Source organism: Muscardinus avellanarius, assembly GCF_963383645.1.
Source record: "Muscardinus avellanarius genome assembly, chromosome: 11".
Taxonomy (NCBI): Eukaryota; Metazoa; Chordata; class Mammalia; order Rodentia; family Gliridae; genus Muscardinus; species Muscardinus avellanarius.
The window spans coordinates 69,772,846-69,787,202 of NC_137797.1; the positions used below are offsets into that span (position 1 = coordinate 69,772,846).

The 14,357-nt window shown below is 44.8% G+C and overlaps 1 protein-coding gene across 1 annotated transcript; it reads left to right on the plus strand.

Annotated features, from left to right (window-relative positions):
- Positions 1 to 2: 2 nt before the first annotated feature.
- On the plus strand, positions 3 to 13,299 carry SMAGP (small cell adhesion glycoprotein; the record flags this gene model as incomplete). The annotated part of the gene is made up of 3 exons (XM_080706687.1): positions 3 to 36; positions 11,857 to 11,937; positions 13,121 to 13,299. 3 exons carry the CDS (start codon positions 3 to 5, stop codon positions 13,297 to 13,299), a joined length of 294 nt encoding a protein of 97 aa, XP_080562813.1.
- Between the last annotated feature and the right edge of the window lie 1,058 nt (positions 13,300 to 14,357).

Consider the following 14,357-nt stretch of genomic DNA (forward strand, 5'->3'; position numbering starts at 1 on the left):
CGATGACCGCGCTCCCGACCACGCCCTCTCCGGCAGGTAGGTGCAGCCCCCCCTAAGCCAGGGAGGGATTGTCGAGGACCCCCAAGCCGGTCCTGGAGTCCCTGGAGGCCACCTCCTCTTCCTGCCCGCGTCCCCGAGGAAGCCGGAGCCCAGGACGTTGTGGCCTTTAGTGCTGCTGTATTTTGAAGTCGCCTGCACCTGGCAAGTTCCTGGTGCTCCCACTTTAAAGCTTTGTAATTGTAGCTTAGAAAGTTCTTTTACAAGGCCAAAGAAGCAGCTTTACAGTCACCCCTCTAACAATTCATAGGCGTGGCAGAGAGTGGCAGCAACCCCCATAATTAAACGTGGAAAAGGAATCTTCCAAAGATAACAGGGAAATAAAAGTGGAACAGGTTGCCAAAGATAGTATAGTAAACGCAAAGCGCCAGTTTCACGATCTGTAAAGGAGAAAATAATACCTATTATATGAGGCTATTTATGGGGATTAAATGGAACAATCCATAAACAAAACACCTAGCCGGGAGTGGTGGCGCACGCTTGTAATCCCCGCGCTTGGGAGGCTGAGACAGGAGGATCGCACAGGTTCGAAGCCAGCCTCAGCTACTTAGTGAGGCTCTCAGCAACTTAATGAGACCCTGTTTCCAAAAAATATATAAAAAAAGGTCTGGGAGTATAGCCCGGAGGTAGAAAGCCTCTGGGTTCCACCCCCAGTACCACCAAAAAAAAAAAACAACAAAAAAAACACCTAGTGTAGTATCTGGTATTTATTTATTTATTTATTTATTTATTTATTTGGTGGTACTGGGGTTCCTGGAAGCCCTTCTACCTCCGGGCTATACTCCCAGACCTATTTTATATTTTTTGAAACAGGGTCTCTTACGCCAGCGTGGCTGGCTTCGAACCTGCGCGATCCTCCTGTCTCTGCCTCCCAAGCGCGGGGATTACAAGCGTGCGCCACCACGCCCGGCTAGTATCTGGTATTTAAAAAGCTCTAGTCATGTTGGTTATTATTACTGAACAGTTGTTAGAAACCCACCTTCCCCTGGAAAGGGATTCTACCTTTAATTTCACTCTGGTGACACAGAGCCTTGTCAAAGCCCTATTCCCCAGAGGTAGGTACTGGCTGGATGGGATCTACCTTGTCACACTGAGAATGGATTTTCACCTTCCATTTCATAATCAGGTTAAGTCAGACAAACCGAGATGTTTACGTACTGAGCAATCCTTTCCTTTGTCTATATTCTTTAGTTTTTGCACGTACAGTTTCATTGGTCATTAGAACCAACTTTCCCTGCTTTATTGATGTGAACACAGGTGAGTGACAACCCCAAGGAAGTCTAAGACAGTGTCTCTGGTGACTGGTGATGAAATGATTCCGACTTTTAGTTGTCTGGTGAGAAGAGATAAGGAGAAAAGGGCCGGAATCTAGATGGGTCTGCAAAGGCCTCGGGATGGCCAAGGGACTGATCTTCCCAGGAGGGCGAGTGAAGTTTATCCAGGCAGGTCGTTAAGATGATGGTGGCCCACGTGTGAAGCCACAGACACTGGGGTTTGCCCCGGAGGGTGTGTAGGAGGAGGGGAGAGGACTTTGAGAATGAACCTGCCCATGGGGGAAAGAGATGATACTTGAGCAGCTAGTTAGGACCTGGGCAAAGGGGAAATATTTGCATTCTATTTTTCCCATCCTTTTAAAAATTTGTGGTAGCTGGGCATGGTGGCGCACACTTGTAATCCCAGCATTCAGGAGGCTGAGACAGGAGGATCGTGGTTCTCAGACAGCCTCAGCTACTCAGTGAGGCCCTCTGCAACTCGGTGAGACCCTGTTTCAAAATAAATAAATAAACAAATAAGGCTAAAAAATAAATAGGGCTGGGGGTGTAGCTCGGAGGTAGAATGTCCCTGATTATCATCCCCAGTACCACAATAAATAAAAAATTTGTGGTAAAAAAAAATACAGTAAGCATTACCATTTATCCATTTTTTGGTATACAGTCCAGTGGTGTTAAGGACATTCAGATTGTTGAGCCACCATCACCACCGTCCATTCTCAAAGTTGTTTTCAACTTGTCAAACAGAAGCCCCACACCCTTTAAAATTAACTTCCATTTTCTCCTCCCCCAGGCTCCTGGCAACCCCCATTCCACTTTCTGTCTCTATGAATTTGACTCCTCTATGTACTTCATATAAATAGAGTGAGTGAGGTTTTTGTGCCTGGCTTATTTCACTTGGCATAATGCCTAAAAGGTTCATCTGGAGAACCTTGTGACATGTCAGAATCTCCTTCCTCTTCCAGTCTTGGTACTATTCAGTCGTATGTATAGACTACATCTTGTTTATTCACTTGTCTGTTGGTGGATACTTAGGTTGCTTCTACCTTTTGGCTATTGTGAATAGTGCTTCTCTGAACATGGGTGCGCAAATATCTAAGTCTCTGCTTTCGATTCTTTTGGATATATATCCAGAAGTGAAATTGCAGTGTTATGTGGTCCTTTTATGTTTAATATATATTTTTATTTTGGTGGTACTGGGGTTCCTGGAAGCCCTTCTATCTCCGGGCTACACTCCCAGACCTATTTTATATTTTTATTTAGAAACAGGGTCTCTTAAGCCGGTGAGGCTGGCTCCGAACCAGCGTGATTCTCCTGTCTCCGCCTCCCAAGTGCGGGAATTATAAGCGTGCGCCACCATGCCCGGCTGTGTGTAATATTTTGAAGAACCATGTCACTCTTCATGGTGGCTGCACCATTAGACATTCCCACCATTAATGCACAGAGGTTTCAGTTTCTCCACATCTTTGCCAACACTTGCTCTTTTCTGGGGCTTTTGGTAGTAGTCATCCTCATGGGTGTGAAGTGGTAACTCCTTATGGATTTGTTTGGTTTGGTTTTGATACCAGGAATTGAACCCATAGACATTCTGCCTTAAGCTACACCTCAGATCTATTTGTGTTTGTTTGTTTATTTGTTTGTTCTGGTGTGCGTGTGTGTCTGGGAATTGAGGTAGGGGCATTCTACCTACGAGCCACACCCCAGCCCTATTTTTATTTATTTATTTTTTGCGGGTCTGGGGATGGAATCCAAGGGCATTTGACCTCCAAACTACACACCCTGCCCTATTTTTTATTCTTTATTTTTATTTAATTATTTATTTTTGTGTGTGTGTGTGTGTGTGTGTGTGTGTGTGTGTGTGTGTGTGTGGGGTACTGGGGTTCCTGGAAGCCCTTCTACCCCTGGGCTACACTCCCAGACCTATTTTCTACATTTTATTTGGAAACAGGGTCTCTTAAGCCAGCACTGCTGGCTTCGAACCTGCGCGATCCTCCTGTCTCCGCCTCCCAAGCGCAGGGATTACAAGCGTGTGCCACCCACGCCCAGCTTATCCTTTATTTTTGAAACAGGGTCTCACTAAGTTGCTGAGGGCCTCACTAAGTAGCTGAGGCTGTCTGCGAACCGCGATCCTACTGTCTCAGCCTCTCGAATGCTGGGATTATACAAGCATGCGCCACCACGCCTGGCTTTTATTTTTATTTTGAAACAGAGTCTTGCTAGGTTGATGAGAGTCTCAAAACTTCCTTAGGGTGTCCTTGAACCCGCAGTCCTCCTGTCTCAGCCTCCCAAGTACTGAGATTACAGGTATGCACCACCAGGTGCGGCTTTTTTTTTTCCCCCCAGTACTGAGGATTGAACTTAGAGGCATACTCTCTCTGAGCTTCACCCCAGCCTTATTTTTTGTTCTTTTCTTCATTTCTTTCTTTCTCCTTTTAATTTTTTAATTTAATTTAATTTAATTTTTTTGTGGTACTGGGGATTGAACCCAGGAACATTCTGTCTCTGAGCTCTATCCTCCACCTGGTTTTTTATTCTTTATTTTGAAACAGGATATCACTAAGTTACGGAGGGCCTCCAAATTGCTGAGGCTGGCCACAAACCTGTGATCCCCCTGTCTCAGCACCCACATACTGATATTATAAGTGTGCATCACCACACTTGGCTTTTTTTTTAAACAGGATCTCACTAAGTTGCTAAAGGTTTTACTAAGTTGCTGAGACTGGCCTTAAATCTGTGATCCTCCTGTCTCTACCTCCCAAGTACGTATGTGTGCCACCCGGTTTCCTTGTGATTTTGACTGCATTTCCCTCATGATTACTGAGGCTGACCATCTTTTCATGTGTTTATTGGTCATGTGGATATCTTTGGATAGAATCTGCTCAAGTCCTTGTCCATTTTTTAATTGAGTTGTTACATTGTTATGTATTTACATCCTTGGCTCAGCCAGTGACATGAATAGAGTGATATTCTAGGGTATATCACACCGTCCTCTGCCCACTGTGTCCAGGTGAATGTACGTTCAGGGACAGGAATGGAGGAAAGAAAAGGAATTACACACAGGAAAAGAGCTGTTCTCTGAAGGCGGGATCACTGAGAGCCCAGATTTCACCCTGTCTTGCCTTTCTCTTCTACCTTCCTCCCGTTCCTCCTCTCATCCCTTTTTCCCAAACTGCAGAGCTATCCTAAAGGTGCTGTCCTTCAGGGGTGCTGAAAGTGAAGGCTGTATTTTGACTTTCCTGGACACTGTTGCCTTTATGGGCTCCTTTCTCTATTAAAAAAGTGTTAAAAATTGTTTTATTTTTTATTATTTATTTATTTATTTATTTATTTATTTATTTTTGGTGGTACTGGGGTTTCTGGAAGCCCTTCTACCTCGGGCTACACTCCCAGACCTATTTTTACATTTTTTTATTTGGAAACAGGGTCTCCTAAGCCAGCGCGTGGCTGGCTTCAAACCTGCGCGATCCTCCTGTCTCCGCCTCCCAAGCGCGGGGATTACAAGCGTGCACCACCACACCCGGCTAAAAATTGTTTTCTATAATTGCACTAGCATAAAGAAAAATATGATATAATTAATATATACTTATTTGTTTATTTATTTATTTTGTGGTACTGGGGGTGGAACCCAGGGGCTTTTCTACCTCCGGGCTATACTCCTAGACCTATTTTATATTTTATTTGGAATCAGGATCTCATTAAGTTGCTGAGAGCCTCACTAAGTAGCTGAGGCTGGCTTCGAACCTGTGCGATCCTCCTGTCTCAGCCTCCCAAAGTGCTGGATTATAAGTGTGCACCACCTCATCTGGCTCAATATATATTTATTTGTATGTGTGGTACTGGAGATTGAACCCAGAGGCATTCTACCTCCAATCTACCCCTCCATCTCTATTTCATTTTTATTTGGAAACAGGGTCTCACTAGATTGATGAGAGTCTTACTACATGCTGAGACTGTTCTTGAACCTGTGATCCTCCTGTCTCAGCCTCCCAAGTACTCTTATTACAAGCATGTAACACCACTCCTGGTTTAATATATTACTTATAATTAATAATTAATTGATATAACAAACTTAATATTTACCTGACCTAAAAGTTTATTTTTCTTTTGGTTTTAAAGGAAATTGAGCAAGGGGTGGTGGCACATGCCTATAATCCCAGTACTTGGAAAGCTAACACTGGATTGCAGATTTGGGGCCATTTTTAGCAACTTCATGAGACTCAGCAGTCTAGTGAGACCCCGTTTCAAAAAAAAAAAATAAAAATAAAAAAGGTCTGGGGATGTAGTTTGGAGGTAGCATGCCTCTGTGTTCAATCTTTAGTACAAAAAAAAAATGAAGAAAAAGAAATTGAAATCATTAAGAAAATCATTGAAACCCTTTGCATGGGCCCACAGGAATACTGTGGACCCGAGCATGGTGCTAGTGTGGAAGTCGGCCCTGTTGGAAGTGGGGCATAGGCTCTGCCTACCCCACCAGGGACCGCCCTTCTAATGCCACCTAACAATCACACTAGCTCCTTTCGGGCCATTCTCACCGTGTTTTAGGCACTTAGTATTTTTTATCGCACTCAATCTCCACGACAACCCTTTGAGGCAGGTTTTTATTTTAATCTTACCCAAATGAAAACCAAGGTTCAGGAAAGGTAAGAAATTTTCAGTGATTAAGAAAACTTCCCAGGGTGGCGTAGCTAATCATGGCAGAGGCAGGGTTTTGTGCCAAGGCTTGCTCCCCAGCGCCTGTTCTCCACCCGGCATACATGAAAGAGAAGGAAGGAGAAAGGGGCAGAATTCCAGGGTGGGTTCCCACAGAAAGGCGAACTGAGGGAGCCACGCTTTGCTGGCAGGTCTAGAACAAATAAGTAGGTTGGCCGCCTCCGGAGGCCAGGGTTCTGATGCCTCCATGATAAGAAGTTTAGCTCAACCTGGGAACAAGGGCTGCAAAGAAATCAGCCAGTATCTGGGTCAACAAAAAAGAAGGGTGAATGAGCGGAGCAGATCTTGAAGGTCATTTGCTGTTGGTGAGGATTTGGGCAAAGTCTTTATGAGTTATGGTTCCCTACTTCAGCCTCCCATCTATAATAAAAATGGTGCTACAGTCTTTGCAAACCTGAGAAGGGACTGTAGAGGATAATATTACTATTTCTTTCTTTGAACAAGTTGACATTAAAGAACTGGGGTGGGAACAGGCAATAATGGGGGGAAACTTCTAATCCATTTGCTTCACCCTTTTATTTTGGGGCTGGAAATGAAACCCGGGGCATTCTAACTCCAAACTATATCCCCAACACCTTTTATTTTTATTTTTATTTTATTTTATTTTATTACAGTACTAGAGGTGGAACCCCAGCCCCATTTTTTTATTCTTTATTTTGAAACAGGGTCTCACCAAGTTGCAGAGGACCTCACTAAGTAGCTGAGGTTGGACGAGAGCCTGTGATCTTCCTGTCTCAGCCTCCCAAATCCTGGGATTATAAGCATGTACTACCATGCCTATAGCTCTTATGTACTGGGATTAAAGGTGTGTGCTACCACCCCTAGTTTGCACTTAACTCTTTTGTACAGTTCATTTTTTGGCTTATTAGAAAACAGAATTTGCTAGTCGTGGTGTCTCGTGCCTGTAATCCCAGCATTTGGGAGACCGAGACAGAAGGGACACAGGTTCTCAACCAGCCTCAGCTACTTAGTGAGACTCTTGGCAACTTAGTGAGACCCTGTTTCCAAATAAAAAATAAATTAGAGCTGGAGGTGTAGCTCAGAAATAGAAGACTGCTGGGTTCAATCCCCAGTGCCGCCAAAAAAAAAAAAAAAAAGTTCAAGTTCTAGGCTTTCTGAACATGTTCTCTCTGGACTTTCTCCTTCAAGCATTCCTTATCTGACGTGGTTTGCCTGCTCACCTCAAAACTGACCACAGATGACTGCTCGGCAGTCTAGGGGTGCTTCAAGTGGAGCTGGACTAAGTCCTCCTTCGCCATGTATGTGCAGAAGGTGCTGACTGAATCGAGCACCAAAGAAAGGATCATGCAAATAATCTTGCTATTCAATATTTTTTTTAAGTTGTAATCACTATTATAAGGAAAAATTGACTTTTTTCTTATTTTGTTTTGTTTGTGGTACTGGGGATTGAACCCATAAGCATTCTACATCTGAGCTACACTCCCAGCCCTTTTGTATTTTTTATCTTTTTATATTTATTTTTTGCGGGTCTGGGGATGGAACCCAGGGGCATTTGACCTCCAAGCTACATCCTCTCCCCTATGTTTTTAATTCTTTATTTTTAAACAGGGTCTCACTAAATTACGGAGGGCCTCACTAAGTAGCTGAGGCTGCCCGCAAACCGCGATCCTCTGGTCTCAGCCTCCCAAATGCTGGGATTATAAGAGTGCGCCACCACACCCAGCTTCACTTTTTTTTTTTTTTTAAGTTTTATTTTAAAACAGGATCTCTCTAGGTTGATGAGAATCTTACTACTTGCTGAGAGTCAAACCTGCGATTCTCCTGTCTCATCCTCCCAAGTACTAGGATTAGAGGTGTATGCCAACATGCTTGGCTGTTGCAAAAGGCTGTTGCCTTTTTTTTTTTTTTTTTTTTTTTTGGTGGTACTGGGGTTCCTGGAAACCCTTTACCTCCAGGTTACACTCCCAGACCTATTTTTATAGTTTTTTAATTTGGAAACAGGGTCTCTTAAGCTAGCGCGGCTGGCTTCAAACCTGCGCCATCCTCCTGTCTCCGCCTCCCAAGCGCGGGGATGACAAGCGTACGCTACCACGCCCAGCTTGCCTGTTTTATATATTGATCTAGCACAGAGTTCGCACTCAATAACTTGTTGAGTTAACTTTAATTTCTCTGTACAGACCTGGAGTCAGCCCAGGAAGGCTGTGCTTGTCTGCCGCAGCTTGCTGGTACTGGCCCTGTGCTGACTCCTGATGCTTGCTGCTCCAGGCTCAAGGCCCCTGAGCAGGCTCTAATGACTTGTTCTAGAAGTTGGCTAGTGAATCCCACCAGGTTTCCCCGGGCCCTCCAGTCTCCTGGCCCCTCTCTTCCTCAGAAGCTCCTGAGTTACCAGCACAGGTCCCATGTACAAGCCGCCAGCGCCCTTGGCGTCCCTCCCTGGGTGTTTCAGCTCAGCCTGGTGTAGGTTCCCGATGGCTCCCTTTTCCTGAGCTCACTTCACATTCCCTAGGTCTTGCTGCCTCCTAGTTCAAAACTCACTCTCTTTGATAGAAGAAAGAGGTAAAAAGGGCTGGGAGGATTCCGCTTTCTCTTACCTCCAACCTGACGCCTTCGGGCCCAAACAGCAAACCTAGCTCTTTCTCTTCTTTGTGTTCTCATTCTATTCTCTTTGTGTTCTTGTTCCAAATATAACACTTTTGTAATTGTCCTTAAATTTGTATGTCACCTTTGAGCTACAGAGAGAACTTCCTAACACTTTTTCTAAGTCTCTGGCAGCTTCTAATATAGACATTTCCGCTAAGAAAAAAAATGTATGTGCATTTTTTTGAAAAGATTCACATTCTGAAATCACATTTCTGAAAGTAAGAGTGCTTATGGGAAAAACAGGATGGGGGTGGACCACGCATCAGTATAGAACTTTGCACCTGGAACCCTAATACAGCGACACCAATGAAAATATCGGCAGAGTTAAATCTCTACTAGCATGTGAGCCTGGCGTGCGCTCCGTCCTCCTAGGTGCCGGTTCTGTTCCAGAGACCCTTCACCACTGTGCTGTCCGCAGCCTCTGCTGCCAAGTACTGAAATTAGAGGCGTCACCACCACACCCCGCTCATTATTTTTGTGGTACTGGGAATTGAACCCAGGGGCATTCTGCTTCTGAGCTGCACCCCCAGCCCTATTTTTTCATTAATTTGAAACAGCGTCTCACTAAATTATGGGGGGCCTTGCTAAGTGCTCAGGCTGGCTGCGAACCTGCAGTCCTCCTGTCTCAGCCTCCCACTTCTTTTTTTAGTACTGGGAATTTAGTGCTATACTCATGGGTACTCCACCAGTGAGCTATACCCCGGCACCCCCTTTTTACGGTACTGGGGATGGAACCCAGGGACATTCTATGTCCAAGCTACACCCTCAGTCCTATTTTTATTCTTTATTTTGAAACAGGGCCTCACTAAGTAGCTAAGGCTGCCACACCTTTTTATTTTCAGACTGAGTCTCACTAAATTGGGCAGGCTGGCCTCAAATTTGCTGTCTGTCCTCCTGCCTTGGCCTCCTGGGTAGCTGGGATTACAGGTGGAGCCTTCACTTCTTTTTTCTTTTTCTTTCTTTCTTTCTTTTTTTTTTTTTGGTAGTACTAGGGGTGGAACCCAGAGGCTTTCTACCTCCAGGCTACACCTCCAGACTGATTTTATACTTTATTTGGAAACAGGGTCTCACTAAGTTGCTGAGAGCCTCACTAAGTAGCTGAGGCTGGCTTCGAACCTGTGGGATCCTCCGATCTCAGCCTCCCAAGCGCGGGGATTACAAGCGTGCGCCACCACGCCCAGCTACAGGTGGAGCCTTCACTTCTAATTGAGGTAATTTCATTAAAAAAAAAAAAATGTGGCTGGGTGTGGTGGTGCATGCCTGTAATCCCAGTACTTGGGAGGCTGAGACCAGAGGATCTTGGATTCGAAGCTAGCCTCAGCAGTTTAGCAAGGATATCGGCAACCTAATGATACCCTGTTTCCAAATAAAAAATAAAAATTGGACTGAGAGTATAGCTCAGAGGTAGAGTGCCTCTGGGTTCTAATCCCCAGTACCAAAACAAAACAAAACAAAAAAACCTGATCAGTTTACAATCTCAAATTCAAGGGCAACCTGAGCAAGCTAGTAGGGATTGAACCCAGGGGCATTCTACCTCCGAGCTACACCCCAGAACTATATCCCAGATCTATTTTATTTTATGTGGAAACAGGGTCTAAGTTGCTGAAGGGTCTAAGTTGCTGAAGCTGGTCTGAACCTATGGTCCTCCTGTCTCAGTTTCCCAAGTACTGGGATTATGAGCATGCATCACCATACCCCGATCCTATTTTATTTTTTATTTTGAAATAGGGTCTTGCAAAATTGCTGAAAGCCTCTCTAAGGCCCCAAGGCTATTCTCAAACCTGTGATCTTTCTGTCTCACCCTCCCAAGTACTGGGAATTAGAGGCATGTTCCACCACACTGAGCTCCTTATCTCAAAAAGTAAATAAATAAGCCATGCGTGGAGGCGCAAGCTTATAATCCCAGCATTTGAGAGGCTCAGACAGAAGGATCACAGTTCGAGGACAGCCTCAGCTAAGACTTAGTGAGGCACTTTGCAACTCAGTGAGACCCTGTTTCAAAATAAAGAATAAAAAAAAAAAAAAAATAGGGCTGGGAGTGTAGCTTGGAGGTAAAATGCCTCTGGGTTCCACCCCCAGTACCACACAAATAATAATAATAATAATAATAATAATAATAATAATAATAATAATAAAGTAAGTAAGTAAGTGAAAGGGGTGGAAATGTTAGTTCAGTGGTAAAGCGACCCTGGGTTCAATTCCTAGTACTGCAACAAAAAGGTCTGAGGCGGGGCCTTATCTTGTTCACTGATCCATGACTCAGTAGGAGGTTTCTTTGCACTTTGTCATGGTGCTTCACTAGGTGGCTTGATGTGAATGTAAATCAACCAAATACTACATTCAAAATGGTACTCTGGGCCGGGCGTGGTGGCCCACACTTGTAATCCCAGCATTTGGGAGGCTGAGACCCAAGGAACGCGGTTAGCGGACAGCCTCAGCTACTTAGTGAGGCCCTCTGCAACTCAGTGAAACCCTGTTTCAAAATAAAGAATAAAAAACAGGGCAGGGGCTATAGCTCGGAGGTCAAATATCCCTGGGTTCCACCCCCAGACCCGCAAAAAACAAAAGGTACTCTGTTGAATCTTTTTTCTTAAGGTGCTCCTACATGGATAAAATGTTTCCTGATGTAGGAGAATGGCAAATTTGAGGCCATCCTGGGCAGTTTATCGAGACCTTGTGTCAAAAAAAAAAGTGCTGAGGTTATAGATCAGTGTTAGATTGTTCCTGGGTTCAATCCCTAGTACCACAGAAGAAAGGAAGAAGGAAGAGAGAGAGAGAAAGAAAGAAAGAAAGAAAGAAGAGTAGCCAGGCATGGTGACACACACTTGCAATCCCAGCATTCGGGAGGCTGAGACAGGAGGATCACGGTTCGCATATAGTCTTAGCTACTTAGTGAGGCCCTCTGCGACTCAGTGAGACCCGGTTTCAAAATAAAGAATAAAAAAATTGGGTAGGGGAGTGTAGCTCAAAGGTAGAATGCCCCTGGGTTCCACCCCCCAGACCCGCCCCCCAAAAAAAGAATCCCATATCTTAAGCACTAAATTAGAGAGAAATGCATCCAATTTTTATTGTTATTCCTCAGGTTTTTCTATTCCGATTTTCTATAGGCACGAAATGAGCTTTTGAATAGGAAAGAAGGTGAGGTGATGAAATTTGAAGGACAAAGATGCTTTAGAACAGAAAATTCACCCCATTTTCCCCCACTTTCACTTTCCAGGACTGGTGACCACTCCACTTCTACAGGCCACTGAGGCCCTGTCCCCCGAAGCTGAAGAAGCCAGTACAGCACTCATTGCAGGTAACAGGCTCTGAGCCCAATCCCAGGGACACTCACACAGCCATAGAAAACCAAGGCCTCTCAGGCACCGCCAGGAGGTGGCCACAAATAGTATCGGAGTATGTGGGCACTAGGCACTACACTAGAGCAGTGTGTATGGATGAGGATGTATGTGGTTTTTTCAGTGTGTGAAGAAGAGGGGGAAGAGGAACCCTACCAGGAGGGAGGAGTTTAAAAGCACCTTCCTATTGGGATAAGCTGGTTCTCATTTCCCTCCTTTCTATTTCTGTCATTTCTCATCAGGAACTGGTTTTGGGAGGGAGTTTAGAATTCAAAAGCATTGTGGTCAGCCAGGCATGGTGGCGCACACTTATAATCCCAGTACTTGGGAGGCTGAGACAGGAGGATCTGGGTTCACAGGTTCACAGCCAGCCTCAGCTATTTAATGAGGCCCTCTGCAACTCAGTGAGACTCTGTTTCAAAATAAAGAATTAAGCAGGGCGTGGTGGTGCACGCTTGTAATCCCCACGCTTGGGAGGTGGAGGCAGGAGGATTGCACAGGTTCGAAGTCAGCCTCGCAGGCATAAGAGACCCTTTTTCCAAATAAAAATATAAGTCTGGGAGTGTAGCCTGGAGGTAGAAGGGTTTCCAGGAACCCCCCAGTGCCACCAATTAAAAAAATAAATAAATAAATAAATAAATAATAATAATAATAATAATAATAAAACAAAATAAAGAATTAAGCTGGGTGTGGTAGCAAACGCTTGTAATCCCCGCACTTGGGAGGTTGAAACAGGAGAATCACACAGGTTTGAAGCCAGCCTCAGCTATTTAGTGAGGCTCTCAGCAACTTAGTGAGACCCTGTTTCCAAATAAAATATAAAATAGGTCTGGGAGTGTAGCTCAGAGGTAGAAAGCCCCTGGGTTCCATCCCCAGTACCAAAAAATTAAATTAAAAATAGGGCTGGGGGGTATACCTTGGAGGTAGAATGCCCCTGGACACAGCACCATAAAAAAAGAAAGCATTGTGTTCTTAAGTACCAAGGGACTCCAGATACCAGGTGGTATAGAAGTTGGACTTGTTGGGGGAACATGGATTTGAAGGTATGAAGAGTGAGGAAATCACCTAATTGAGGTGATCCAGTGAATTCCTGAGACCTCCTCAATTCTCAAATATGTCTCTGTTTTCCCTCTCCTTTCCAAGTTGTTATCACCGTGGTCTTCCTCACCCTGCTCTCAGTCGTGATATTGATCTTCTTTTACCTGTACAAGAACAAAGGCAGCTACGTCACCTACGAACCTGCAGAAGGCGAGCCCAGCGCCATCCTCCAGATGGAGAGTGACTCAGCCAAGGGCAGAGAGAAGGAGGAGTATTTCATCTAACGATTCCCAGGCCACAGGAGCTAATTCCTGGTCCCACTGCTAACACGTGGATTGTTTATTAGGTGGAAGTCATGTGAAGCCAGTGGGTGGCACTGATTGATGTGGGCAAATCCCAACTCCTTCCAGGACACAGGTCTGAATGCCAGCATCACTGACTCCAAGGACCAGGGACATGGAGGAAGCTGCTTATGATGTCTTTAACCAGGCCTTTGTTGTAGAATTGGTGTTTATAAGAAACCAACAAGGTGGGAAATCCCAGGGAACATTTGAGTATGTGCCTTTACAGGTTGAAGGGAGGAAAACAAAGTGTTGCTGGCTGCTCCACTCTGTCCCCTCTCCTGGTCACCGAGCCATAGCCCCATGGAGATCCTACTGTTCTTCTCAGAGAATGGATACTACAGGAAAAGGCCAGCCTAGGAAAGACAGGAGGCTCTGGGATCTTACCTCCTGATAAATGTGCTGAACCCCCTAGTCTGAGCCCTTCCTTTCCCTATTCCCCAAGAACCTCAAACTTTACACTATTTTGATGATTAAACCTTTTCATTGATACAGAAATCCAATTTTCATGTGCAAGAAGTACAATTTATTTTAGCTCCAACTTTTTCTTTTGCTTATTTAATTTGCATGTTCTCTCCCAAGCAGTAAGAACCCTAGGAAAGTTCCCGATGTTCCCAGGAGTATCTCAGCAGTTTGAGACAGAGATGGTCCAGGGCCTTGTCTCAGAGGAACATCATCAATAACGTGTCCTGAGAGATGAGGTGGTACAGCCTTCATCCTGGTAAGGGCCAGCATGTCCCAGGTCCCCTATGTATACACAGAGAGAAGCAGGAAAAGCTGCTTGTTTTCCCACCAGTGTTCTTGCTATCAATCCAGGAAGCTTCTGGGATTTAGTCTCAAAATGAGGTGTGTTTGGAAGGTACAGTGTTTTGGTATGAATTATTAGCTCCTCAGATATTACTTTGGAATGAAGCTAGCTCTCTGAATGTCCTGATGTATCAACTCCATTGTCCAAGCTCAGCTACCCAAGGTAAGACCCAGGAGCCGAGGAGTCAATCTTG